Source organism: Eptatretus burgeri, chromosome 9 (genome assembly GCF_056783735.1).
Source record: "Eptatretus burgeri isolate ZD-2024b chromosome 9, Ebu_testis_v1, whole genome shotgun sequence".
Taxonomy (NCBI): domain Eukaryota; kingdom Metazoa; phylum Chordata; class Myxini; order Myxiniformes; family Myxinidae; genus Eptatretus; species Eptatretus burgeri.
In genome coordinates this window covers 81,715,414-81,743,173 of record NC_140969.1, presented here as the reverse complement: position 1 = coordinate 81,743,173, position 27,760 = coordinate 81,715,414, and the positions used below count along the sequence as shown (strand labels likewise).

General features: G+C 40.6%; 1 protein-coding gene and 1 pseudogene across 1 annotated transcript in view; both read right to left on the bottom strand.

Annotated features, from left to right (window-relative positions):
• The window catches only part of HK1 (hexokinase 1), a 90,366-nt gene that overhangs the window by 26,087 nt on the left and 36,519 nt on the right, over window positions 1-27,760 (bottom strand). Inside the window, exons 8-9 of the mRNA XM_085895763.1 lie at window positions 25,133-25,281; window positions 1,975-2,094 (exon numbers count right to left, since the gene is read on the bottom strand). Coding sequence (XP_085751889.1) covers window positions 1,975-2,094; window positions 25,133-25,281 — 269 coding nt within the window. The remainder of the gene's footprint in view (window positions 1-1,974; window positions 2,095-25,132; window positions 25,282-27,760) is intronic.
• Window positions 18,651-22,204, bottom strand: LOC147020446 (uncharacterized; annotated as a pseudogene).

Genomic DNA, 27,760 nt, shown 5'->3' with positions numbered 1-27,760 from the left:
TGTAATTATCATTCAAACTTCCATTCCCAAGCATGCAGGACATACAATATCTCGGCTCATGGAAGCACAAGGTGAAGGAGGGCACGAATAGTCAAGTTTTTCTTTTTTTTTTTTCTTCTGTGGCAGTCAATCATACATCAATATATGAAACTTCATTAATGGATGTTTTTACAATTGTAAGAGAGATGCAAGTGCTCAAAATTAGAGATGGGCTAAATGGACCAAAAATCACAACTCAAATAAAATCGGGTGGTAAGAGAGCTTATTTAAAACTAATCAAAATTATGAAATGTTAGGTCAAGTTGAGAGGTAACATCCAGGGAATCGAGGAGGAGTATAAAATAAATACAAATATTACAGGGAAACTGATAAAAATAAACTTGCACTATCCCTCACACTCATAGCTACATTGGCATCAAACAATGGAACCACTTCTTAGAGACATTCATTATGAAGGTCCATAAAAGGATCGATATCAAACTATGTGCTTGTGCTACACTCGGTAGCGATGCGGAAGAGCTCCTGGTGATTGGATATCAAAGTTTGTATGTCAGAGAGTTTGTAAAAACAATGAATAATTATCCATCAATACAATTGCAATTCTCCACACCCTACTTCAGTTGGCGGTCACTCGTCAGAAGGAAACAACATGAAAATTACCTGATCAACATCATACAAAGTATATACACAGGAAAGGGGAGGAGGGTGAAGTGGATGCATAACATGTAGATGGCCCCCTGTGTGTATGGTGGTAGCGGGAGCAGGGAGTAATGATTATAGTCAGGTTTAGAGTAAAGAATATGTTGCAACAATACATTTGTGAATTTCAGTGGATATCATTTTCTGGATTGCCATCTTTTTTGCATGCAGCACAAGGCTGTGGGGTAGCATCATTGGCTGACTGTGCCGCTGATGTAATACTCTCTGCAGGTTAAGGTAAGTATTTGGAATTTGTTCAGGGTGCCAGTGATAGCTTGCTCTTCACGAAAGACACCATGGGATCTTTAACATCCACCAACTAATGGCAGCAGATGGAACACCCAGTTTAACGTCAATCTGAGGGACATTGGCTTAGTGGTTAGGGTGGCGGGCTTTTGATCCAAGGGTCCTGAGTTAAAATCCCGCTCAGCTGTTGAATTAATACCAGGTGGGGTTAACTTGGCCTGTCATCCTTCCGAGGTCAGCAAAATGAGTGCCAGCATGCTGGTATACTGTGTCGGAGTGGCGACCCATCTCGGATTGTGCCCAATAGCCAAGGAGACTGCTGAGGCAGCACCAACGCTCTGCACAGAGTATGGTCCCAATCTCCTCCTCCTGAGGGATGGTACACACATTGATGAATCACCCTGCCTGTGAAACACCAGGATGACAGTTTATAGCTAGACCGGAATTAAAACTCAGGCTGGACAGCTTAGAGGCAAGTGTGCGTAGAGGCCACCTGGGTTAGGCCATCCTGTCAACCCGAATGCCGTCTGATACAATTGAAGGAGACAAAGTAGGCCTCTGATGCGGAAGTGGTGGGAATGAAAACTGCATTTTCAGTCAATACTTTCTGTCATGCAAGTTAAAAGATGGCAATATTCCATTTCCTCACAATTCCTCAAATTACAGCATGAATCATTTTCAAGTATCATGAATATGTTGTGAAGATTTAATGGCTCATGGTTTTGATCCCACTTTCATGTATGAGAATGGCATTTCCACCAAATTACAATTAATATTGGGCAACTCGATGGGTCACCATAGATTTTTATCAGTTGACCACTCCCTCTTTGGTGTAATAATGTATCTTGACTGATGAAACGGTGACCTTTTGTGCATGTCTGATGGCATATTCTGCAAATATTACTTGGAAATATGTATGGATATAATCAAAGGGCTTACCTGCACCCACCCCTTGCCGAATCCCCATTATTCAATGATGGTGAATAGGCATGTTACCATGACAACAGTTGATTGCAAATAATCCATTACCTGATCCAAGCTTTCCTGACGACATGGAAAAGAGAAAGTGAAACCGAGGGGAAGACGCCATCCCACCATCCCCATATACTCCAAGAAGTCTGTGATGCATTGAACTATGTGATCAAAAAGCTGGAACACAGAATTCAAATTCAACGATAAAGATATGCACAAACTCTGACAATGCAAAGTTCTTAAAACCAGAAAAAGAAGAAAGAAAAAAAACGACTTTTTTAAAGAAACAATCAACTAACAATGAGCAACAACCACATGTAAGGATATCAAAAACACTTCAATAGTTTCAACAAGGGAAAGCAACTCAGCAACTATAACATAAAATTTTAAAATAGGATATACAACAATAATAAACGATAATATTTAGGAGAGATGCCACCAGATGAGAGAGATGCATGGGATCGAGTTAAGTTCATTTTTGGATTCAAGCTTCCAATTAAAACACCTTTTCACAAAGTTTTAACTTCAAAGAAACAACCTCCATGTGTTTATAAAACTCTTCTTTAAACATAAGCGAAAATGCACAATAATCCATTCTTTCTTTCAGTTCATGTGGCTTATCCTAAGTTGTGTGAGCAATTCTTTTCCACAAGCATTGACAAAGCATTTCTGAACCACAAATCCTGTCAGGCAGAGAAAAATAAATATTTTTTGTAATTGTGATGCACAAACACACATATACATATATATATATATATATATATATATATATATATATATATATATATATATATATATATATATATATGGTGAATATACTGATTCTGGCTCAGTTTCCCCCATGTTAATGAATGGAGGATTCTCAGCAATTCATTTTTTTTTTTTCCCTAAAAAATAAACCCCCTTTTTATCCCAAGGTATATTTATTTATCTCCCCTTTTCACCTCAGGGCACTCTTTTCAAATAACCAATGCAATAAGATAAATATTTGTTCAAGTAGTAAAGTAGTAATGTGATTTGTTAAAGGTGATTCTAAAGAAATATCTGAAACATGTAAGCCTTGGGGCACTCTTTTTCAAATAATCAATGCATATTGTTTAGCTCACTCATTGAACCTATAAAGATTTGTTCATTCTCAAATTCCTTCAATAGTATGATTTTCTTTGCACAATAATCCCCATCTAAAATATTTTAAAATAAAACATTTGAATCTTTATATTTTTAAAGATACCCCTTTTGTGCCATTACGAAATGATAAACTTCTCTTAATGCTCTTGTTTGACCACCTCCTGAGCCACATATCATTTTGAGATTATAGTAAATTGTTTTTCCATTGTTCAATTGATAACCAAAGTTTTCAGACCATTCAAGGATATATTTTTTTCTTTACATCCTCTAACTTACAAGTTTTTAAACTGATTCACTTATTTGTTTTATTTACCTTTGTTTTAGTTATTTTTTCAACAAGACTTATTTGATATTTTTCACATTCATTATGTTTTCCATTTATATACCAAGACTGAGATTTTCTCCACTCTTTAGTTTGATTCATACTTCGTTTGACCATTAATACATTATTATTGTGAAAAAAATGCGGCGGTAGCTCTTAAAAACCCTAACCCATCTTCCCATCGTGAAAACACAATCTATTCTATACACTCTATCATACAATATCCATATGGGACACAATCTATTCAATTATCTAAAATAAATCTCTTCTCATTAAAGGCTCCTTATGCCTTTTTATTGACTTCTTCACTATATATCTTATGTTTATAAGTTCTTGTTGTATTCATTTTCCTATATTCTTCTTTCTTATTCAAACAATTATAATAATTTCTAAAAGTTATTGATTTCTTTATTACATATTTCTTTATTCCCTTTAACCTCTTATCAATCTGATCACCATACTTATAAGCATATGCCTTTGCTCTCAATCCAATAAACTCACTCATTACTTTTCCACCCAACTCATCCTTAAACTTACCAATAACCTTTTCATTCTTTTTTGAAAATAACTCACTCTTCTTTCGAAAATTACTTGCATCATATACTCCAATATTTTTCTTCATTTAAAAAAATTATTATTTGTATACCTTGTCGAGGCTCGTATGAGAGCTAACACACAACGCACAGCAAGGGGGCATGAGACAAGAGGGGCGGGAGTGGGAGGGACAAAACAGTGGGGAACAGACACATTAGGAGATCTGTGGAAGGGAGAGGGATGGGACGGGGAACATGGGGAAGAGAAGATGGGCATTACAGGGACTTTCAGGAAGGAAAGCAGGGGAATTGAAGGAAGTGGGCTTGGGTGAATTATCGGGGGTAGAAAAGATCGAGGATTTGGATGGGGGGGGGGGGTGATAAGAGGTGGTGGTGAACAGCTGTTTTGAAAGCCTGGAGGGAAGAATGGGAAAGAATAGAGTGAGGGAGTTTATTCCAAAGGCGGGAAAAAAAGAGGAATGAAAGAGTGAACGTGAGCAGCGATTCGTGATTTTGGTCGTTTTACCAGAAGGGGGTTGTTGGCGGACCTTGAGCGCCCTGTGGAAATGTGGTGGGGACAAATCGCAGAGAGAGCGGGGGGGGGGGGGGGGGGAAGGCTGGAGAGGAGACGGTAGAAGACAGAAAGACCACCGACCAACCTGCTGTGATTGAGTGAGAGGCCCAAAGGCTCAGCTTCATTGCGGGAGAAGCCGATGATCCTAAATGCCCTGGTTTCGACAGCGTGAAGCCGAGAAAGGTGGGAGGCAGGAGCACCAGCCCAGAGGGGAGAGCAGTACTCCATCAGGCTACAGACAAAAGCTTTGTAAGTGGTCAAGAGCTCAAGAGGGCCGAGGAAGGACTTTGCACGATGGAGGATTCCCAGTCGGCGACTGGCTTTGGAGGCGAGGTTGGAAATGTGACTTTCCCAGGAAAGGTCATGGCAGATAGTGAGGCCCAGTATCTTTCTGATATGCAGTATCAATATCCCAGATAGTATCTTTATAAACATCATCAGTTTTTATAACTGATGTTATAAAAACATCATCAGTTTTCTTTTTCACATGCAAAAGGAAGGTCTTTATGCTTATTATGAAGATCACTTGGGTACCTCAAATCAACTTCAAAATAATAACCTTCCTCTTCCTCATTCAATTCCTCTTGAGAAGAAATAACAATATTCATCAAAGCCTTTTCATAATCGTTTCTTCCACCCACTCTAATTTAGCATAAGGCAGAGATTGAGACATTGCCCATCCATACAAATTATTAGCAACAAAATACATCAAATAATTACTATCTTTGTCACTATCATAATTTGGAAGATATTTATTATTTGCTTTGGCATATCTTTTTGAACATGTGATATTCCACCTCTCTTGGACTTCTCAATCATCAAAAACATATCTACATCACTGATTAAATCTATATCTTGTTTTGTCATTTTCAACATTGCACTCCAAGCGAAACCAGGATCTGTGAAATAGTGGGCAGGATCTAATCCATGACAATTTTTTATTATGACAGTGATCTAAAAGCTTCAAACACATCAGCTAACAATAAAACATCTGTTTTTAAATACAAATCATGATATTCTCCAAGGTTCTTTATCTTAACTATTTCCAAATTTCTTTTGCACGTTTATATTCCTTATCACTTATCTCTTCTTCATAAAAGGTTATTGTAGAAACTTTCTTTTGAAAGAAGTTGTGTTTCTTTAAATGTCATGAATGAATCCATACAATCATAAGGATACATTCCCTTACTTGTAAGAATTTTCTCTTTACTTTGAATTTCATTCCTTGTTTGAATTTCCTCTCCAATTAGAATTCTCTCTTTAATCAGAATTTCATCTTTAATCAGAATTTCCTCTTTGGTTAGAATTTCATTCATTGTTTGAATTTTCTTTATAATTAGAATTTCATTTTCAGTTGGCATTTCTTCAATCATTTCCTCATTAATTAGAATTTCCTCTTTACTTTGAATTCTCTCTTTAATCTGAATTTCTTCTTTCGTTAGAATTTCCTCTTTTGGAAAGAATGAATTAAGATTTGGAAAAGACCCCGTGGAGCTTAGATTTGACGCTCGGTAGGCTAGTGGTGTCCCCATAAACTTGTAAGAATCTAGAAACTGAATACGAGTTAAAGGTTTTGTGAATATCATTTTTGTAAATGAAATATACTTTTGACTTGTGTTTGTTTTGGCAGAAATATTCCCTGGTGTTTTTGAAAGTTCATTCATAAATAGATATGTATCATAGTTGGTGCTGTTGTGAAGAAAGACTGGAATAAAAGAAAGAAATTTATAATTAAGATTACAACAGGAATGAGCGGGACCTCTATATTTACCAGTAAGATGACAATGATCCTGAACTTCAGACTCCTCAATTTCCTCCTCACAAATATGACAGATATTGTTCTTTCTAAATTCTAATTTTTCTTCTTCGGTTAATTTCATCGGTTCATCTGTTTCTTTCATTAATTTAGTTAGTCTCATACAATCCTTTTCTAATAGTTTTACAAACTCTTGTGAAGCTTTTTTTCCACGATAATGTTCAAGTTTATTATACTTTTCTCCAACAGATTATTTGATATAATAACAGAAACCACAAGGAATATGTTATTGATATTTATTTGTATATGATTCTTTTGGATTAGGAGAAGCAGTATTTATCTTTTTTAGGATACATTCAAAATCAGCATATATCACAAATCGGTGCATGATAGATTTATTATAATCTTCAAAAGAAATCTTTTCACCAGGTTTAGGCATTGTAATTACAGCTGATTTATGATTACTACAATATTTTGAATGTTGTTCTAATCGTTCTTTGTATGAAATGAATTAACACATCGCTTACAAGGATATATTTTGTTTGCTGTTTTGAATACCTGAAAAGAGATTAATCTTGATAAATTATTCATGTATGTATAATGTGAATTCTTTCCAACACTAAAATATAAAAGATCAATGTGTGTTTCTTCATTTTTATAGTTGTTTGAAATTTTTAATATTTGAACTTTGTTTGTATCCGTTAATCCATATACATTAATAGAAAGATTATTCTTTTTCTCAAATTTAGGAATATCTTTTAGTGGTATTGGCAATTTAAAATCTTTAATGTCCAAGGTCTTCTCATATTTCATATATTGTTTTACTCTTTCGGAATTACAATTTGTTGGATCTAAGTGAGCAAGAACAGACCAAAGAAAACATTTATTATCATTGTTCTTAATATTAACAACTGCCCTCTTTGGTTTTATTTGTTTTGGTAATTCAATATAGGAAGAAGCTTTAAGAGGGTTTGATTTTAGAATGTGTATATCTAAAAAGATGATTTTTAAAAATATTAAATCCACATCCTACCACTGTATTATCAACATCCTCCTCTTGTCTTGATAGTTCTTCATAAACCCCACTATTCAAAAAATCTTGAAATGATGTTATAAAATGAAGATCTGTTCTCAAATAAGGAGTTTCTTCTTTATCTTGTCTTTTCATATTCATTTTCACTCCCATATAAAACTTTAAAGTTTTCATTTCTTTTAATGTCTTTTTTAATAACTTTTTCAAGAACAGGTTTCATTATTTCAATTGATTCAGCTATTGATGATGGACTGGGTTCTCCAAATTGAAAAATCCTTATTTTATATGCCCTTTAAATGCCCCATCAGTGTTTTCAATATAATAGTCACCCTTTACTTTAAACTCATTTTTCTTGTGTTTTTGTGATTGAAGGTGATTCTTATAATGACTCTTCAAAACATCCTTTGAGCAGATATCACAATGTTTTCTTTCCAACTCAAGAGGAGATATTTGATGAAATAGATTAAATGTGTGTTTGTTGGTTCGAAGGTGTTTTTTTATAATGTTTATATTCGTGATTACAAACATCACAGTTTGTTGTATTCATCATATTTATAGAATAAAACATTGCTTAAACTAAAATTTTCTTGATGAAAATTTCGTTTAATTTATTGGGGAATCTGTGCTTAAAACCATTTTATCCTCCAACTTTTTCACTTAATAAATACAATGTTTCAAGACACAAAAGACAAGTTTCAATCAATCTCTTCATTTGTAAAAGATACTGAGAAATATGTCAAGGATGTAAAATTGAACAAAGATAAATATAACAACTATTGGATAAAAACAATTATGGTAAATAATATGAGTTCTTCAATTTCCTTCAGTGGAAGAGCTTTTAGTATACCTGGAAGAACATCAATTAAAGTATCTCTCACAAAAGTTTCTCCTCTCCTTCTGGTAATATATTCAAAACTAGAAAAAGCAATGAAACAAGAAAAAGTATCAAAAAATAAAAACCTTATGGATGAAGCTTGAGAAAGAAAAGATAAGACCATCTGTAATATGCAAGGAGAAATTTGTATTTTTTTTTCAACAACCCTAAAGATGTAAATCCTGATGAAATAAAGGATGTTAATATATCAGGTGAAATGACATTTCGTTTAATCGTAGTTAAGGATCATTTTATAATTACCTTTAATATAAAAAAATGTTGTAGTTGAATCTGGTAATGAAAAAAAAGTATATAGATAACAATGGTAATGTTGTTTCTACTAATTAAATAGGAGTCAATATTCAACTGAAGATTTTAAAGATTATGAGAGTGATTATGATAGTGTTATAGATGATTCTGAAGATGAACTTTAGTTTAAGAAAAGTTTTACTTTATAAATATGAGATTTGCAACATCTTGGAAAGAAGCTTCGAGATTGATAAATAAACCAAGTTTTAAGAGAGAAGAGGTTTTTTCAGAGAACTTTTCTGCTATTCATATGGAAAAGGAAAGTATTGTAATGGATAAACCAATTTATATTGGATCAGCAGTTCTTCATTTATCAAATATATTGATGTATGAGTATTTGTAGAATGGCTTAAAGAAAGAGTATGGTGAAAATGTTTCATTGTATATGGACACTGATAGTTTTATCCTAGATATAAAAACTGATGATGTTTATAAAGACATGAAGAAAAATATTGGAGTATATGATACAAGTAATTTTAGTAAGAAGAGCGAGTTATTTTCAAAAAAGAATGAAAAGGTTATTGGTAAGTTTAAGGATGAGTTGGGTGGAAAAGTAATGAGTGAGTTTATTGGATTGAGAGCAAAGGCATATGCTTATAAGTATGGTGATCAGATTGATAAGAGGTTAAAGGGAATAAAGAAATATGTAATAAAGAAATCAATAACTTTTAGAAATTATTATAATTGTTTGATGAATAAGAAAGAAGAATATAGGAAAATGAATTCAATAAGAAGCTATAAACATAAGATATATAGTGAAGAAGTAAATAAAAAGGCATGAGGAGCCTTTGATGATGAGATCGATTTTAGATAATGGAATAGATGGTGTTCCATATGGATATTGTATGATAGAGTGTATAGAATAGATTGTGTTTTAACGATGGGAAGATGGGTTAGGGTTTTTCAGGGCTACCGCCGCATTTTTTTCACAATATATAAATGGTCAAACCAAGTATTAATCAAACTAAAGAGTGGAGAAAATCTCAGTCTTGGTATATAAATGGAAAACATAATGAATGTGAAAAATATCAAATAAGTCTTATTGCAAAAATAACTAAAACAAAGGTAAATATAACATATCAGTGAATCAATTTAAAAACTAGTAAGTTCTAGGATGTAAAGAAAAAAAATATCCTTGAATTGACTGAAAACTTTGATGGTTATCAATTGAACAATGGAAAAACAATTTACTTTAGTCTCAAAATGATATGTGGCTCAGGAGGTGGTCAAACAAGAGCATTAAGAGTTTATCATTTCATAATGGCACAAAAGGGGTATCTTAAAAAAATATAAAGATTCAAATGTTTTATTTTTAAATATTTTAGATGGGGATTATTGTGCAAAGAAAATTAAACTATTGAAGGAATTTGAGAATGAACAAATCTTTATAGGTTCAATGAGTGAGCTAAACAATATGCATTGGAGGTCCCAAAGACCCAAGGAGGTCCACTTCTGTCTGGGTGTGTGTGTGTCCATTTGTGGTGGCGGTCTGAGTAAGTAGTGAACTGCTTAAGTGTTTTGCTGTATATATCTGCATTGCCTAGCTTTATATTCGGTGCAGCTCTGCTCTTACGTGTTCCCGAGTTCCCCATTATCACTTAATAAATATCCCCATTTGTTAAATGTATGCAGCAAATCATATCCATTTCTCGTATTGACTGAATGTGTCGCGTGTGAGGGATTAGATGGCAGTTGTGCCCCGGTAACAAGACAATCGGGCCGACGGAACTCGGCGATACAACCGCTGGGCATCGCACACGGAACGGTCTCGCTTAAGCGGCTCGCTTCTGTCAGCGTTCCGCCGAGGGTGAAGTACCCCGGTAGCTGGATCATGTGGGTACTTAGGTAAGTTGAAGTTGGCAATTAACCCTACCCCACGTGATCTATCTACCCATTGGCGTATTTTGGTCCAAAAGAACCAGGACCCGTCAACTCCGGACTTATCCGGGGCGACAATCTGTAATTCCGGGCGATCGAGCCGAGGCAGCCCCACTGTTCCATCGAGGGTCGTGCTCGTGACGGCCGACGCCGGCGAAAACCATAACAATATACATATATGTATGTGTATATATATATATATATATATATATATATATATATATATATATATATATATATATATATATATATATATATATATATATATATCCATCCATAATGTTGGATCCCACTTTTCGTGGGGCATACGTTCCTGGAAAATTCCACAAAAGTCGAATCGAGCATGTCCGGCATTGTTTCAATGAGAGAAAGGGGGATAGGTTCCAGACGGTTTGTGATTCAGAAGGGAAAATTAATAATCCCGTGAAAAACCGTGAATACGCCTGCAAAAAACTCCCGCAAAAAAAAAAAACAAGAAAAACCGTGAATACACCCACGAAACCATGAAAAAAAAAACCCCCCAAACACGCCCATGAAATAAAACACGAATATGCCCAAGAAAAACCATTTCATATAGCCACGAAAAAAAAAAAATATGTGAAGCACAGGGCTGCAAATGTAGAGGCACGTGGCATTTCATAAACAGTGAATATGATTGTGGGGTCAGGGTCCACGAATAGTGGACCGTACCACAAATAGTGGGGTCTGGCAGTATTATATATATGTATACATATATATTTTGTTGCAGTTCTGGTAACCGCCTCCCTCCAAATCGATGGCATCCATCATACAGTGGTCCCCAGACAGTTATTTCATTTATATACGTACAGTTAGACCCTTCCTTCTAGTCTAATGGGATAAATGGGAGAACTGCGTTGTGTGAATCTCATAGTTAGGTCTGATTATATCTCTGACTTCATTCCTACTGTTTTCCTCTTATTCCTGAGATAAATTCAAGCAGGCACTGCACTCGGACATTCATCTGTAAAAAATGCGGCCGCGCCCTTCACTGCAAGAATGAGTCCTCACGAAGGCCAACCATAGGAAAACAAACAACCTCGCGAACTCCGTACAGAACGCACGCGGCATGTTTTTTTTCAACCCAAACCCACATCTAATAATTATATCCAATCTTTTCCCTCAATTCCTGAACACAGATAAGGGCTGGCACCGCGCACACAACCGCCTTTGATAAATAACCGCATGCTCGATGGCGCCGGACCCACGTGCAGCCCCGTGATAATATATTATCTTACACAGAGCACGGCACGAATAGCACACATCTTGTTCGGGTCTCCGCATGGGTTTACCATATCATCTTACCGTCGGTCTTCGCTGACCACCGTGGCCGCGGGTATCTCCCGCGTCGGCTCGCAAAATTAGACGGTAGACACGGGAACTCGTTGTTAACAGATTGGCATTCGTGGTTGTAAAGCAACCCACCGCACCACAAAGTTAATTGCGAGCGGTGGCCCCATGTCCGGCTCTTCCGAGGAGAAACGGGGATTAACCCCCTCACAATACACTCGGAACCCATGGCCGTAACAATATATATTCTATAATATATGTAATATTGTTGCAGACCAGGGGATGGGGGCGAGTAGACCATGAGGAGGAAAGCTACCTCGGGTTCCCACCAGACTCTCCGGAATCGCAGGCCGTCGCACACGAATAACTTTGTGACGTGACGGGTCGCCAATCGACCGTAAAAGCCAATAAGTCGACCACGTGACTTGATGATGCACAGGCGACGCTCGTGGAAGAGCTAGTATTAGTACACTGAACGTATCAGTGCACAACAGGACAAAAGGAACACTTTTTTACTTCTTTTTTTTTGTATACCTTGCGGAGGCTCGTGTGAGAGCTAACATACAATGCACAGCAAGGGGGGCATGAGACAAGAGGGGCGGGAGTGGGAAGGACAAAACAGTGGGGAACAGAGACATTCGGAGATCTGTGGAAGGGAGAGGCATGGGGCGGGGAACACGGGGTTCACAAGATGGACATTACAGGGACTTTCAGGAAGGAAAGCAAGGAATTTGAAGGAGGAGGGTTTGGGGTGGATTGAAGGGGGTAGAAAAGATTGAGGATTTGGATAGGGGACGATAAGAGGTGGTGGTGAACAGCTGTTTTGAAGGCCTGCAGGGAAGAAAAGGATTGAACAAAGTGAGGGAATTCCAAAGTCGGGAAAAAAGAGGAATGAAAGAATGAATGTGAGCAGTGATTCATGATTTTGGTAGTTTTACCAGAAGGGGGTTGTTGGCGGACCTAGAGCGCTCTGCGGAAATATGGTGGGGACAAATCACAGACAGAGCAGGGAGGGCGAGACCAGAGAGGAGACGGTAGAAGACAGAAAGACCACCGACCTGCCTGCGGTGAGAGAGTGAGAGGCCCAAAGACTCGGCCTCACCACAGGAGATGCCAATGATCCGAAAAGCCTTGGTTTCCACAGCGTGAAGCCGAGAAAGGTGGGAAGCAGGAGCACTAGCCCAGAGGGGAGAGCAGTACTCCATCAGGCTGTGGACAAAAGCTTTGTATGTGGTCAGGAGCTCAGGTGGGCCGAGGAAGGACTTTGCACGACGGAGGATTCCCAGTCGGCGACTGGCTTTGGAGGCCACGTTGGAAATGTGGCTTTCCCAGGAAAGATCATGGCAGATAGTGAGACCCAGAAGCTTGCAAGAAAGGAATTCTCCCAGAGGATTGTGTAGAAAGTAGATGAGGGTTTCCAAACAGTCCTTTCGGAGAGACATAGTGAAAGTGTGAGATTTGTCAGGATTGAAAGCATGTTCCACGTGTTGGACCAGTTTGTGATTTATCCAGATTTGCAGAGACCGAAGAAGCTGCTGCTTGCCGGTCTGAGGGATGACAGATGGTACAGCAGAGGGTAGAGTCATCAGCAAAGAGATAGAGGATTTTCCAGAGTCAGAGATATCATTGATGAAAACCAGAAAAAGAGAAGGCCCAGAACGCTGCCTTAAGGAACTCCAGCCTGGACAGGAAGAGGGGATGAAAGAACTCCATTGAGGGCCACACGTTGACCGACAGGAGAGGAAGTCCTTGAGCAAATGAGAGGGTGAAGAGAACAGACAGAGGGTGAGCAAGAGCAGAGGAGCAGGTATTTAGGACACGTGGGCTGAAGCTGTCTGGACCGGTTGCAGAATCTGAGTCGAGGTTTCACAGCAAGCTCTCCACTTTGTCAGAAGAAAAGGACACACAGTCCAGGGACAGTTGGGTGTGACTGGGTAAGGTGGGTACAGAAAGAGATGGGTTTGGGACACAAGATGTCGATGCAAACACTGAGTTTAGGCATTCAGCCTTTTCACGTGCGGTATCAGCAGTGTGGCCGTTTGAGGTTGGGAGGGGATGGAGGGGGAACATACACCAGAAACAGACTTGAATTGATGCCACCAGGATTTGGAGGAGGGAGAGAGGTTTGAGAGTTCAGATTAGAGCTTGGATAGATGTTGTTTTCTGGCTCTTAAGGCCCAGTCACACCTTGACGTTTTAGCCAACGTATGCCGATTTTTGAATTTTTTTGTCTAAAACGCTGGCACACGTTGAATATGTTATGGGTAAGTTTTGATAACATTGAAACGCTGAAAAACACTGCCATACGTCGCACACGCTGAAAAACACTGCCATACGTCGTTGTACGCTGGCTTTAAACGTTGTACTTTTCGGTTGTCCTCAAATTTTTTCATGCTTGAAATTTCACGACGTATGCCGGCGTATGACTCACACGTTCCGCTACGCTGGCCACAAGTTGTATGCACGGTCTGCGATCGTTGACAGACGTCAACACATGCTACTTGTAAGTAAATCATAAGTTGAGACACGCCGAGGTAATGTTTAGCGTACCCGAAACTTATTTCTAACCTATGATTAACGTGTTGTTGGCACGTTACGCGATCGTTGCCACACATCGACAGACGTTACTTTTAAGTTTCTCATAGGCTGAAAGACGTCGGTATAATGGATCGTCCTTGTGTCAGCGTCCACGGCCACGGCCAGGACACTTATTTGCAGCATTCTTCAAACTTTTCTTCGGCATGACGAGGATGTTCACACTTCGATGTCTAGCTTGGCTATGATTCCAATTGTCCATCGGCAGCGTCTATTTAAAATAGTCGAGTTTGAGCGTTTTAACACGTTCAGAAGAAACGCTTCAAATTTCCAAACCCCAGCGTCAAAAAACAAAGGCGAGTGACAGCAATTTAAATCATTCATTGTAAACAATGACAATAGTTGAGTGGTACCGTTTAAAAGTCGTTGAGTGTAAAAAAAAATCCAATTGTTGAGCGCAAGCGTCTACTTTCAATAGTGGGGTTTGAGCGATTTAGCACGTTCAATAGAAACGATTAAAATTTCCAAACCCCAGCGTCAAAAAACAAAGGCGAGTGACAGCAATTTAAATCGTTCATTGTAAACAATGAAAATAGCTGAGTGGTACCGTTTAAAAGTCGTTGAGTGTAAAAAAAATCCAATCGTTGAGCGCAAGCGTCTACTTTCAATAGTGGAGATGCAGCCATTTAAATCGTTGAGTGGCAGCCTATGAACCTACCCGTGGACACGCGGACGCAAGGAGGATCCATCATAACCCACACCCTCCCCCTCACACTCACCTACTACTGCCAACATGAACAAACTACTACTAATACTAATACTAATACTGATACTGATACTGTTACTGCTGACATGGACATCGACTCAAAAAGGAACTCGAAAACACTGTTGGGTTCCCCTTTTATGAGCAGCATTTTTATATACCAATTCCCAAAACCGCTGGGAACACGTCTTTATATGGCAGTTGTAACCTAGAAACACGTTCATTTTTTTTTTGTCGACCGGAAGACGTCATTGGAATACGTCTACATACGTCGATGTGTGTTGGGACTACGTAAAGAATTGGTTCAAAGCACGTCAAACATAAGTTAGAAATAAGTTTCGCGTAAAAAAGACATTACCGCGACGTGTTTCGACTTATGAGTAGCTTATAAGTAGCGTTTGTGGACGTGTGTAAGCGTCCACATATCGTGTGTAAAACTTATCCCCATCGCATGCGGAACGTGTGTCATACGCCGAGTACGTCGTAAAATTTTGAACATGTTTAAAATTACAAGACGTACTCTACTTACTACGACGTATGATAGCGTACTTTAGCGTTCTACTCACGTATACCAAACTTACTCATACCGTATTTGACGTGCCCCAACGTTTTAGACACATTTTTCTTAGGTTGGCATACGCTGGCAAGATCGCCAAGGTGTGACCGCGATGTTGACACTTCCATTTCTACGGCAGTTATGATTCGAATCGTTGTGCGTCAGCCTTTTAATAGGCTACGTCACGACATCGTCGGCGATGCGTGCAACGCGCTATGCCGAAGTTAGACTATCGTTGGGCATCGGTTGTGTAGGCCGACAACAGGTTCAGCATTCGTTGGTATAAGTTATCTATAACACAACGAAACGTTCTGTGTCCATTACTAATATGTTATGCATACGACCAACTCGTTATGAATACGTCCGAATCTTAAAAAAAAAAACATCAAAAGTTCAACGTCAGCCAGCGTTTTACATACATTTTAATATGTTGCCATCGCTGGCTAAAACGTCAAGGTGTGACCGGGACTTTAGTTTAGGCATATTTGCAATTTTGTGTATTTTTTTTTGTTAAAAGCAAAAACTCACTTGATTTTGTAAGAAGGTATCATAAGCTTAAAAAAAAATTAGGGTGCCATTTTTTCTGAACATTCTCAGGGTTTGAAATTCAAGATGGCGTCCAAAATGGCCGCTGAACACTAATAATGCGATATCTTCGCGAATACATGTGATACAATTACAAATTAAGTGTCTAAATATATGTTTTCTGAGACCAGGTATCTAATGGAATCATCAAATTTATGTTATATGTCTGATCTACATGCCAAATTCCAAAATGGCCACCGCACACCCGCAATGTAAGCTATACCTTCTCCCTTTATGCCTGGTGTTGGCTCAGTGGTTAGGGTGGCGGCTTGGGATCCGAGGGTCCTGAGTTCAAGCCTCGTTGCCCGCTGAATTAATTCACCAGGGGGTTGACTCAGCCTGCCATCCTTCCGAGGTCGGCAAAATGAGTACCAGCTTGCTGGGATGACCGAGTCATTCAAGTATCCTGCGTCAGAGTGGCGACCTGTCCAGGATTGTGCCCAATAGCCAAGGAGACTGCTTCGGCAGCACCAACGCTCTGTACAGAGTATGGTCCCAATGGACCTTCTCCCTTTGCATGCATTACCAAGCCAACAGGATTTTGTAATTACAAACCAAGTATCTACCTATTTAAAGACATGTATTTTTCACAAAGAATACATAATTAACAAACCAACAAACAGATCAAAAATAAAATTAAATACTTGAATTACTGTTCAATATGGTGTTCAATCTCTTAAATCGTTTAAACAGGAAGATGTAAAAAGTCATACTGATTAAATTTAGCCTGGCTTTCATTTAGTAGTTTTAACAATGGATATCAAGTGAATGATTATTTTGTGAATGTCATAGAAAGTAACACCTCAATCTTCACAGTCTTCATTTATCCCTGGTTGGACAGTTTTGTTGTTGCAGCTGAAAACCCAGCATCCACAAACTTCCGTACATGGTATATTGTTCTTGCGACAGCTGCACCTTCCTTCGCATCCACGTTTGCACCCGCACTTTATGAGGTGCAATACTGCTTCAGGAGCTGCTGGATTCAAACAGCAAACTGGAGAGAAATGACTTGAACCTGCATCAAATGTCCAACCAAATGCAGTTGGTGCTGGGAGGCATGGGTGAGTTTCACAAGCTTTTCTCCAAATCATGGATATGTAATGTGCCTGACGAATGTGTAAGTCCAGTGAGCCAGAAGTTTGTGTGAGGTTTTCTCCTTCGGCTGCACGATTTGAGTAGAGGAACCAACGGAGCTCATTCACTTTTGTGTAGATTTTGGATCGATACAAAATACAGACAAAGCGTTCCAACTGAGAGCATACATCAGCGGGCAGATCAATGTCATTCCCGAGCATTGCTAGTGCATCCAGGATCTCATCATCACAAGACATAGATGCCTTGAAGCATGAGTCTGGTTCTACCAGCAAATCTACCAGACATATCGGAACCTGTCAGAGCATGAAAACCTAACAGTGCAGAAGCGCGCTTTGGTCCTAAGTTGTTGTATATGCTCCGCACAGAAATGTTCCTCTTCAGCCTGCCCTTTCACGTAAGGAAGGTTGTGGACGTCGGTAAGTTTGGATACATGTAGACAAGCAACAACAAGACGTCTGTGTCTGGGGAACTGACAACAAGTTCTGCTTCATTGAGAACAGTTAGAGCATGCAGTACAAGCAAAGTGTCTGCCTCTTCTTAGCTGTGAGTGAGGAGCGAGTTTGGGATATCAACATTGCCCTTGGTTTGTGTTCCTGAGGTCACCATAAGTTTTTTCAGTCTGTTGTTGGAGCTCTTACTGTGACATACAACTGTCAGCCAAATACTCGGTCAGTTCTCCTTTGGTGCGGATATCTGATAAGAAGTCCTTCAGGGAAATATTTTGGATTAAAGTGTTGTCTTTCACGTGGTAATATGTTGACTTTCCCTTGGTCCTCTTTGTCCTCATCTGTTCCTTGAGCGATGTTTTGATGTACCGGTCGAACACCAATCTGACCTCCTCATATTGTGCTGCCATGTTACAGATTATAATCTGGAGAAAGGCATCTGCAAAGTCTTGGCATGTTTTCATTTGTTCCGTTTTGCTAACTGAATTTACCACAGCCATGCCATCAATAATGATCACTTGGTGTGCTGACGATTCATCTGTTGGGTCAACATTTGTATATTCCACTGCTGTGTCTGCCACCTGCAAGGGTACTTAGATTGCTTGGTTATCAGATGGCTCACTTCCAGTTTCCTCATTTCTGTCAGCTTGAACCTGTTGTGTGTTACTGTCCAGCTTCTCAAGATCATGAAGTATTGATGCCTTATCGTATGCCAGCAGGAGGGATCCATCTGAAGCAAATAGTGATTGAGGCACCACACCAAACTCATAAGTTCCGATGCATTCCTTGAGATTCAGCTCTGGTCGACTTCTTGAAATAACAATGAACCGTTGCAACAGTCCTCGCTCTTCTTTGATTTTGACCACCTTGTCTCCCATTTGGATTTCTGTCATTGCATTGGCACTTTTGAAGGTACCCAGTTTATTTTTGGTCATTTTGTCCCACACAGAAAGTTTTCCTTCCGTTAGGCATTCAGTGACAAAACCTTCAAACATCTGTTGCCCAATCTCATCATGCCAAATGATGTCATTGGTATCAGTTTCATTCAAAACTGCTTGGGTGAGCAGGTTGTAGATCTCATCCTCATCAGCGGATTCAAATGGGTTTCCATGCGCGTGAAATACTGCACTGAGTTTGACAGCATTTTGTGTTGTTCGGGAGAGCTTTCCCCCTGTGAGTTCATGGTGCTGTGTTCTCATCGCCTTGCTGCCAGTGAAGTACTTTTTCTCAAATTCATGTTGTAAGTTTGAGAGTTCAGGTGCAATAAGAAAGTACTTGTCCAGTGACTTTTCATTCCGTGTGATTCTGACTGTGCCTCCAATAACCTTGAGTTCACGATTCTCTTGTTCAATCCCATGGTCTGGGCCTATTGATGTGAATCCAGCAACACCTTTGGTGATGCAGAAGTTCCCTTTCATGAACTCAGCCCAGATCTCAGGATGCTGCTTTTCTGTTTGTTGCATTGTAGAAATGTACAGTGGTAGAAGGCATGCATAGTTTAAATGATAATGGGCAAAGAAGTACTTCATGAGTGATTCCAGACTCTGCATGTGCAGCAATAGGTCTCGTTGTCTGGTGGCTCGAACAAATTGGAAGATGGTCTCGAACTGCCTCATGTAGTTTCCGATGAAACGCTGAATCTTGTTTGCAGTGCCTTCAGATTGTTTGATCTTTTGGAAGATGTCCCTGATTTCGAACATTGATTGTTTTTGTAACGGCATCACTGAGTTTGTGTCTGCTTCCCAAGTCTGTTTTGATATCTTGCTGATAGGCTTCTCCCAAAAGAGTGGATGTTTCCTTCAAGAAAGCTTCTTCATCAGGCTGAAGTTGCAGGAACTTTCAGAAGTACAAACTGAACAAAGCAAGCGAGGTAACTGTATGAGCTTCCAGTGCTCGATACACGTGTTTTCTGTTGAGTATTTGTGTTACGGTTGTAGGTGAGTAAAGTACAGCTTCGACCCATGCTTGGTCAATACTACTCCCTTCCACATATTTACCCAAGGCAGCCAGTGCCCAGAAGACGATGTGCAGCTCGCCAGGTCGAAACAAGAACTGCTTCTTGATGTCCTCACACTCCATCCACAACTTCATGGCCATGTCGTATAGCTGAAGATCAAGAGTCACGACTGTGATAGATTCTGGTCCCATGGCATGTGTAGCGATAGCACGTGCTCTCATCAGACCTGTGAACAGGGTGTCATACTGTGTTGGTGGCAATCATATTGGTGGTGGTACAAGGGCAATGTTTGTCTTGGAACCAGATGGAGACAACAGAGAGTTGAAGGCACCCCATGTTCCTGGAGAAGTAGAGCTTGATTTTACTTCTACTTCACTTTCTTTGAAGTCCAAACAGCCAATAATCCATGGCATATCCTTCTCTTTGTTTGGCTGTGAGCTGGACTTGCAGGAATTCAGTGTGCAAACACACTTTTTGTTTGTTGGTATTGGTTTGTCACATGATAATATTTCACATGGAACAGCCTCCTCTAATGTTTGAGACCTTGATGACTGATCGATATCAAGTGGTGTTGCTGGGGATTTGTCAGATGCAGCCTGATATACAGCAGTGGCAGTGCCATGGAGTGTGTTCATACCACAAGGCGTGGATTCGAGAAAATCTATGTCGTCCAGTGCAAACCAAACAAACATGTCGTTAACCAACCAAGGTGGCCGATAAATTCCTCCCGTGGATTTCATCCTTTCAAGAACAGCATTTGCGACTGCCGTCTCTATTTCCATTACCTTGTTGTACGGGACAGTGAGGTCTAGTTTGCCTAATGTCTCCACAAGGGCCTTGGACCTGGTGTTTTTGTGCACATCCAGAGCTAAGCCGATGGGAAAGGGAGTCTCAGTGCGGTGTTTGAAAGCGACTTCTTCATGTTTTGTTTCATAGGTGACCTGCTGATCAGACGTATGCACATATGAAATGTTGTTCCAGCACAGATGCACTTTGGTTCATAGATTCGGCCCTGCTGATTGTTTTAACCTGATGTAAACCTTGGATAGCATGCTTGCAGAAGAGTTGAAGCAAAGCAGGTGGTTCATAATTATCAAATGTTCCTTCGAATTTCCACGGGGTTGCGCTTGCAATGTCTCTTCTCAGTATTTTAGCTGCTTTCAGAAGGACTTTCACATCTTCTTTTAGGTCTTTTGTATCAGTGGCCAACGCACCAGCTAACAGGGTTTCCTTGGCTTTTGTAGAAAGTACTTGCTCGGGTTTAGTTTTATTTGGAGGCCTGGTGAAGTGCACATCAGCGATGTTGTCCAAAATCAGTTGCTATAAGTATGGTTTGTATCGTGGATTGTCGGGTAAAGGGAACCCATTGGCTTCTAGCAAACCAACATATGATTGTTCAATGCCGTTCATATTCAAAGCTGAACTGTTCGATGTGTCATTCATTTCAGTTTCCACCATGTTGAGCATTTCCAGGTCAGACACTAACTGTGCAACATGAACATGCTGTTTTGGAGGTCTGTTAGCTTTTTCTGTCTCGTTTTGCATGGCCTAAGCACAGAAGGAGATACTTCATGTCCTCAGCAACTGCTGTAAGAAGATCAGGTGAGCCTACAACATTGCTCAGTCTGACTTTCAAAAGTTTTCTGTCTGTTTGTTGACCAATTGCTTTGAGCTGAGCTCCCATGTTTTCAGTTGAGACGTCGTGCAATTTTGTCTGCTTTGTTTTCCTGACAAATGACACACATCTCCTTGTCGAAAGCCTGGTAGATCGCTGTGATGTGGAACCACTTGTAGATGCAGCATCAGATTTTGGCGGCAATCCTATTGTCTTCTGTTTTACATCACTGACGCTGCCTGTCGCTTGTCCTTTCTCATATCTGGTCTTGGCTCGTTCAATGCATGTTTTATTTGTGAGATCCTTATAACATGTCTTGTGGTATGAAACACCATTCTGTAACGGTTCATGGGCAGATAAACCTTTTATGTGAGTCTTTAATGCAGAGAATGCAGAGAACATCAAACATCAGTTGTTGTAATTACTCTCTCTACTGAAGGCAAAGAAGGACTAAGCACATAGTTTGTATAATCTGTTTGCTTGCTACTCAACTGGCAAATAAAGCATAGTTCCAAATCCACCGTTTTTGACTTCTTGTTAGAGTTAGATGAAGACTGCCATTTTGGTTAATCCAAGGTCTCTAAGCTATGTTATCATGGGTTATGGTTGCTGTGTGTACGTGCAGCCTGCAAAAGAAGAAAATAATATATTGGTACACCATAAAATGGACAAGTGGAACCTTAACATAAAGCGAACAAACTGCTGCCGATGACTGGATTCGAACGTCAATTTTCCAGCCACCATGTTGAAATAAAAAGGCAGCCTCTGTCTCAAATTGTGCAAAATAAAAAGATTAGTAGTCAGGTGAAAGTTATTGTTATTATAGTCACCTCTATATACAAGTTCCAAGCCAAACTCATTCACAGTGATTATGGCATGATCTAACGATTAATTAATTAAGCTCCACCACATCCAAGCCTTTCCCGGAAAATCCTCTATGCATTATCCTATTCTACAGAGAGACAATTTTCCTGGGAGATTTTGCGGTGATAGCAAAACAAAATGGTTTGGGTCTTGTTGAGAGTGGTTCCAAGCAGTTCATGCTGAAAATTTTTTTTAACCACATTAAGTTAATTTTAGTGTCAAATTTAGGGCATTTTGCTGCGGTGGCAGCCATCTTGGATTTCAGGCCGTTAGAATGCTCAGAAAAAATGCCACCCTAATTTTTTTCATGTTCATAGTATCATCTCACAAAATCGATTGAGTTTTTGCTTTTAACAAAAAAAATACACGAATAATTTTTTTTCATGACAAATATGCCTACATTATCTCCTGAGGGTAGAAACACAATTGTTCCGAGCTTTATGGAAGGAACTGAGATTACCTTCAGTTGTGTTTGCTTTCCTTGAGGCAAAGGCAAGTTGTTTCAGGACAACTGCCTCGCCACAAGCTTCAGTGAACCATGGGCAGGAAGAAGGGTAAGACAACTGAAGACGAGAGGGGATAAATCTGTGCATGAGGGAGAGCAAGTTTCTTTGAAAGAATTCCCAGGATGAGTTGATGTTGGAGAAAGTAGCAATGGGAGACCAGTCTAGAAGTTTGATGGCTGCTTGGAGACGCTGCAACTTAGGGTCCTCCGTCTAATAAATACTGTTTACCTAATGATCACGTGATCTAATTTCCGGGGGACACGTCCTCGGTATGCCTTGTTCAAACCGGATCACCTTACCGGATCAGATGCAGCTGAGCGCAACTGCCAAGGACGTACCGGGTAGAAAAACAGATTGTTGGGGGATAACGTCTTAGCTAAGCTAGGATATGAACCATGCTGGACCGATGAAGGAAAATACGAAAACGAGCTGGGAACATTTCTACACAAAGCATTTCTTTACAATCAAGCGAGGAAAGGTATGTGGCACAGTAAATTGGTTTTATTGGTATTTGCAGCAGGGCTCGCAAGGAATTTGTGGGGTGCAACAAAAGGCAAGCAATTTACAAAAGCAGACACAGAGCAGACTTATCCCGTTATCGCTTCGACAATCTTTACTTATGCTATGACAGGCACCATCTCACACACACACACACACACACACACACACACACACACACACACACACACACACACACACACACACACACACACACACACACACACACACACACACACACACACACACACGATGAGATAATCAGAAAGAAAGAGAGCAGATGAGGATAAACGGTCTCGCAATACCCGACGTGGTTGGCCGACCAATGCAACCCAGTACACTTTGGGGGAGGTCGGAGGGAGAAGAACTGGTGGAGTACAATATGGGGGGAGGTACGGTGTCATGCCAGAGGAAAATGCGATCGAGTCATTAATTGACGCTCTTTTGTGAGTCCAAAGGGGACGAGATAGAGGGTTGGAAAGAGAGAGGAGAGAAGTGTGAGACAAAAGATCCCCAACCTCGTCGTGCATAGGTCTGCTCGTGGAACGTGTACCTCCGTGGGACGCTCCGCTTGAGCATTCCCACCTCAAGAGTTGGTGCATTATCTCCAGCTTAGTCACTTTGCCGGGGCTCATGGCAACGTGCGCACCGCACTGGTCCTTCAGAATAAGCAAGTCTCAGTCGGACAACAACCGCTAGTGAAGAGCTAGCGACGGGCAGAGGCAACAAAGAGCCAGCGACAGGCAGAGGCAATGAGGAGCACTGAAAAAGAGGGCAAAGCAGAGAGGTGAAGAAGAGGGCGAACAGCTCCGCGATCCACCTTTTATAAGCCCCGGGCAAAGGGTGGGGTGATGACCTGAAGCGATGCGCTGTGACCCGAGACCCATTTCTCCATTGGGCCGCAGCGGCCCTAGCTGTGCCCTGCCAGGCTCCTGGGGCTGGAAGTGGTCTCAGTCGCACATCCGGTGTGACACGGCCCAGAGCTCCTGCACCAAACTACCGGATTACTCCTCGCTGCCCGTCCTGCCACATCTGGACAAAGGCCACCTCAATCCCGCGTTCTCACCCAGAACATTCCCGACGAAATGTAGCCGGCGCCATTAACGTCTGATGCTCATCCCCACATCAAGCGGTCCGAGCACAGCCTGAGCCATGCTGCACGCCTCTGTTTAGTGGCGAATTGTAGCGAAACAGACGTACGAGGAGGAGCAGGAACATTTTTCCTGTGTGCGGGAGGTGTCGGCGGTCGAAGTGGTGCATTTTTGGTGAGCGAGGGTGAGTGAGGTGAGATTTTCATCCTCTGGATGTAACGAGTTGAAACGTGTTGGTTGTACTCAGGAGGGATTTTAGGTGATAAGCAAATTCCGAGTCCCAGGGGCTCATGGACCCCAATTCAATTTAAATGTGCATCATATTGCCAATTCTCTGTAAGTCATAATTAAAATAAAAAAAAAACTTTTGTTTTTTCAACAAAAAACAAAACATTCGCCAATTCTCGACATAAAAACCATTGGGATCATCATAGTGGGAGAATTATACTATAAATATACTGTTTGTGTATTTGTTTTACTTTGATGTGCTCCTAATCTGCTGGAAAGAATTCTTTGAAAACTGGTGGATGTACTATGGGTGTGCCCAGAAAGCTTTTAGGTGGAAAAAAAAATTCACACACCAGGAAGTGGTAACATTACAAGAGTTGAACTGTTGGACAGAATGTTGAAAACTGGTGGTTATACTCGGGGTTTTGGGTGGTGGTGGGTGGGGATCCCAATTATCTCTATGTAAATGTGTATGGTATTGCACCACTTTGTGCAAGCTGACATTACAAGTCAAAATAAAATGTGCCATAACAATCACAAAAGCAGGGAAATGAATCCATCCTTAAGGACGAGTTCTTTGCTTGTCACAAAACTGATAAATCAGTTAGTTGGGGAGGGGTGGGTGTTGTAGAAATGATGGATTTATGAATCAAGTGAAAGACACCAAAATTATTGATTTTGTGGAGGGATTACAGAGGTTTGTAAGGCTCATTAGGTTGAACAAACTACCTCATCCACCATGCAGCTTTTCACCAACATACCTCCTCACCGCTGCCCTGCATGATATCTTCTGGGATAGGATAAATCTTATTGTGCATCTCCACACCTCGTCGCTTTCCACTTCGGACACGCACAAGTAACACACGAAAGTTTGTGCCACCAAGATCCAGAGCCAAGAAGTCTCCACGTTCTACAATCACATGCATAGCAAGAAGTTGGAATAAAGTACAAAAATAAATCTCATGGGTATGCTGTATTTTGAAATATCTAACAGCTAAATGCACGAGGAATCTTTCCTTGTATTTACAGAAAATGGATAGGGAAAGGTCGAAGAAGAATTCCCTTTTGATTAATCAACAATTAGCAAATAAAAGGAATAATCAGATATTCAGTTCAGGCTGTTGGAAAGCTTTGCATTCAAAAATGACACCAAAGCAGTGTGGTTACATTTACAAATGCCATTTACAAATGTTACAAAAAACAGATGCAACATGGCTTCACATTTCGACACAAACATTACAACAGCACAAACAATGGAATTCAATGTACCAATAAACCAGAAATCATCTGTTTAAGAGAATCCTTCCTCCCACAGGAAGTCCCAGACTCCTTAGCGTCTCTCCCCGGTTATTGTCTCCTCCGATTTGAAAGGCCTGAACCACACCCTGGCATGGGGTTTCACTTTACATCGAGAGCTCAATTTCTCACTGCCCTTAGACTGATCTTACACAGCCCATTCTCCAGGAGCACCTCTGGCTCCAACTTCCCCTTCGCTCCAATCTCTTGTTCATCTGTGTTGTTCCATCCTCCTCACAGTGTCAAATCAATGTACATCTGTCTCTCTCAAACATGGACAAACTTTTAACCACTCATCCCAACTCTCTCTTCCTAATCACCAATTTAGTTTCGGACCATGTCACTCCACCTTGAACATGTTGCTTCTACTCTCGCAACAATAAATGGAGGCCCTCAATGTTAGACATGAGATCAGGGCCGTCTCTCTGGACACATCTGGGACTTTTGTAACAGGCTGGAATCCTGTGTTATTCTCCAAACTCTCTGCCTATGGCATCCAAGGCCAACTGCACACATGGCTTACTGACTTCCTCTCCTCTCATAGCCAACATGTGGCACTCAACGGAACCTTTCATCTCCTCTCCCTGTCAAGGCTGGAGTGCTCAAAGGCAATGCTCTGGGCCCAGTCCTATTCCTGACCTTCATCAATGATCTCTCTGACTCTGGAAAATCTTTTTTTATCTATTTGCTGATGACTGCACCTGTAATGGCTGCTGATGACATTCATTTTCATAACAATTAAAACCTTTCTTTTGCATTTGAAGTGCTAATAGTTATGGCAGTGGAGAAGCCATTATAATGACATTTTAACAGTGATTCACATCTTGTCTTTCTTCACAGAACTTTCCATCTCGTTTTTTGTAATGTTCATCGACGACTTCAGGCTTCAAAGCAATTTCCATCTTTTAACTCGTGAAGTATTTAGAAGTTTCATGGTGTGGCATGATCGAGAGAGCCCCGACGTAAATAGCGCATGAAGAACGTTGTGTGGAACTCAAGCACTGAACCCTGTGAGAGATTAAGGATCCAAAGTTGGTATGTAATCTCATTTGTTTCTTTGTAACATAAAACATGTCCCACTGGTCATTAGGACATTTGTTATTGTCACTGAGGGAGTTGTTCTGAGGCTGCATTGGGCCTCGAGACAGATTCACTTGTCTCTTCCTTAATCCTCTCAAAAGGGATCTTATGGATTGGGAATAGAGAGTTTGGACATGTTAGCCGAACAAGGACAATAAAGGGGGCTAGGGACACACTTAATTATAAAAAAAAAAATAATAATAATAAAAATAAAGAAATAAAATAAAAAGTCTAAATTTCGTTGTTGCTTTGTTGCAAGCTAATGGGGTGGGTATGGACAAAGACAGGCAAAGGCGATAGGTTGGGGGGGAGACCTAGGGTAGGTCCGAGCCCGTTTCCCACAACCTCACGAGACCAGACCGAGGCCAGCCAGCTTTGTGTGCCGACCTCCTTGTACTGAATCTTGCCTGGTCTGTGTTTGCCATGCCATGCTTTGCCTGCCTTTGCCTTGCCTTTGTTTGCATTGTCATTCACATCACCATGTGCTCCAGGACCACCTCGAAGTGTTTTGCAAGGACTGCCCTGCAGGCAGCCGCATTACCAGAGACTACATTTGAGCAGCCTGGATACCTCCTTGTTGTTGCATGAAAGCCAGTTCAAATGGACCGGGGACTGCACTGAGCAGCCCGGAGCTCGTGTTGCATAAAGGCCAGTTCAAATGGCCTGTGAAACGGTGTATGGCCTGCCGTAGTAGGGTGAGTTGCCTCCAGCAGCGGAAAAAAAAGAAAAAAAAAAAGAACTCAACGACAAACAAGGGACCTTTGACAGCCCGAAAGACATCCGACCATCGATGCCTGCTGCGCACTCATCCACCAATGTTAACTTTGCTGTGTTTTCTCTCCTCAAGTCACAGGTCCTGAGCCATGGTAGTGTAAATATTGGGAATGTATAATATGGAATAGGCAAAGCCTAGAAGCGAACGTAGAATTCTTCTTACATTCGCTTCTGACTTTACCCATAACTTGTTGACAACTGAATACGCAATTTCCGGTTACTTCGGCCTGGATTCAGGA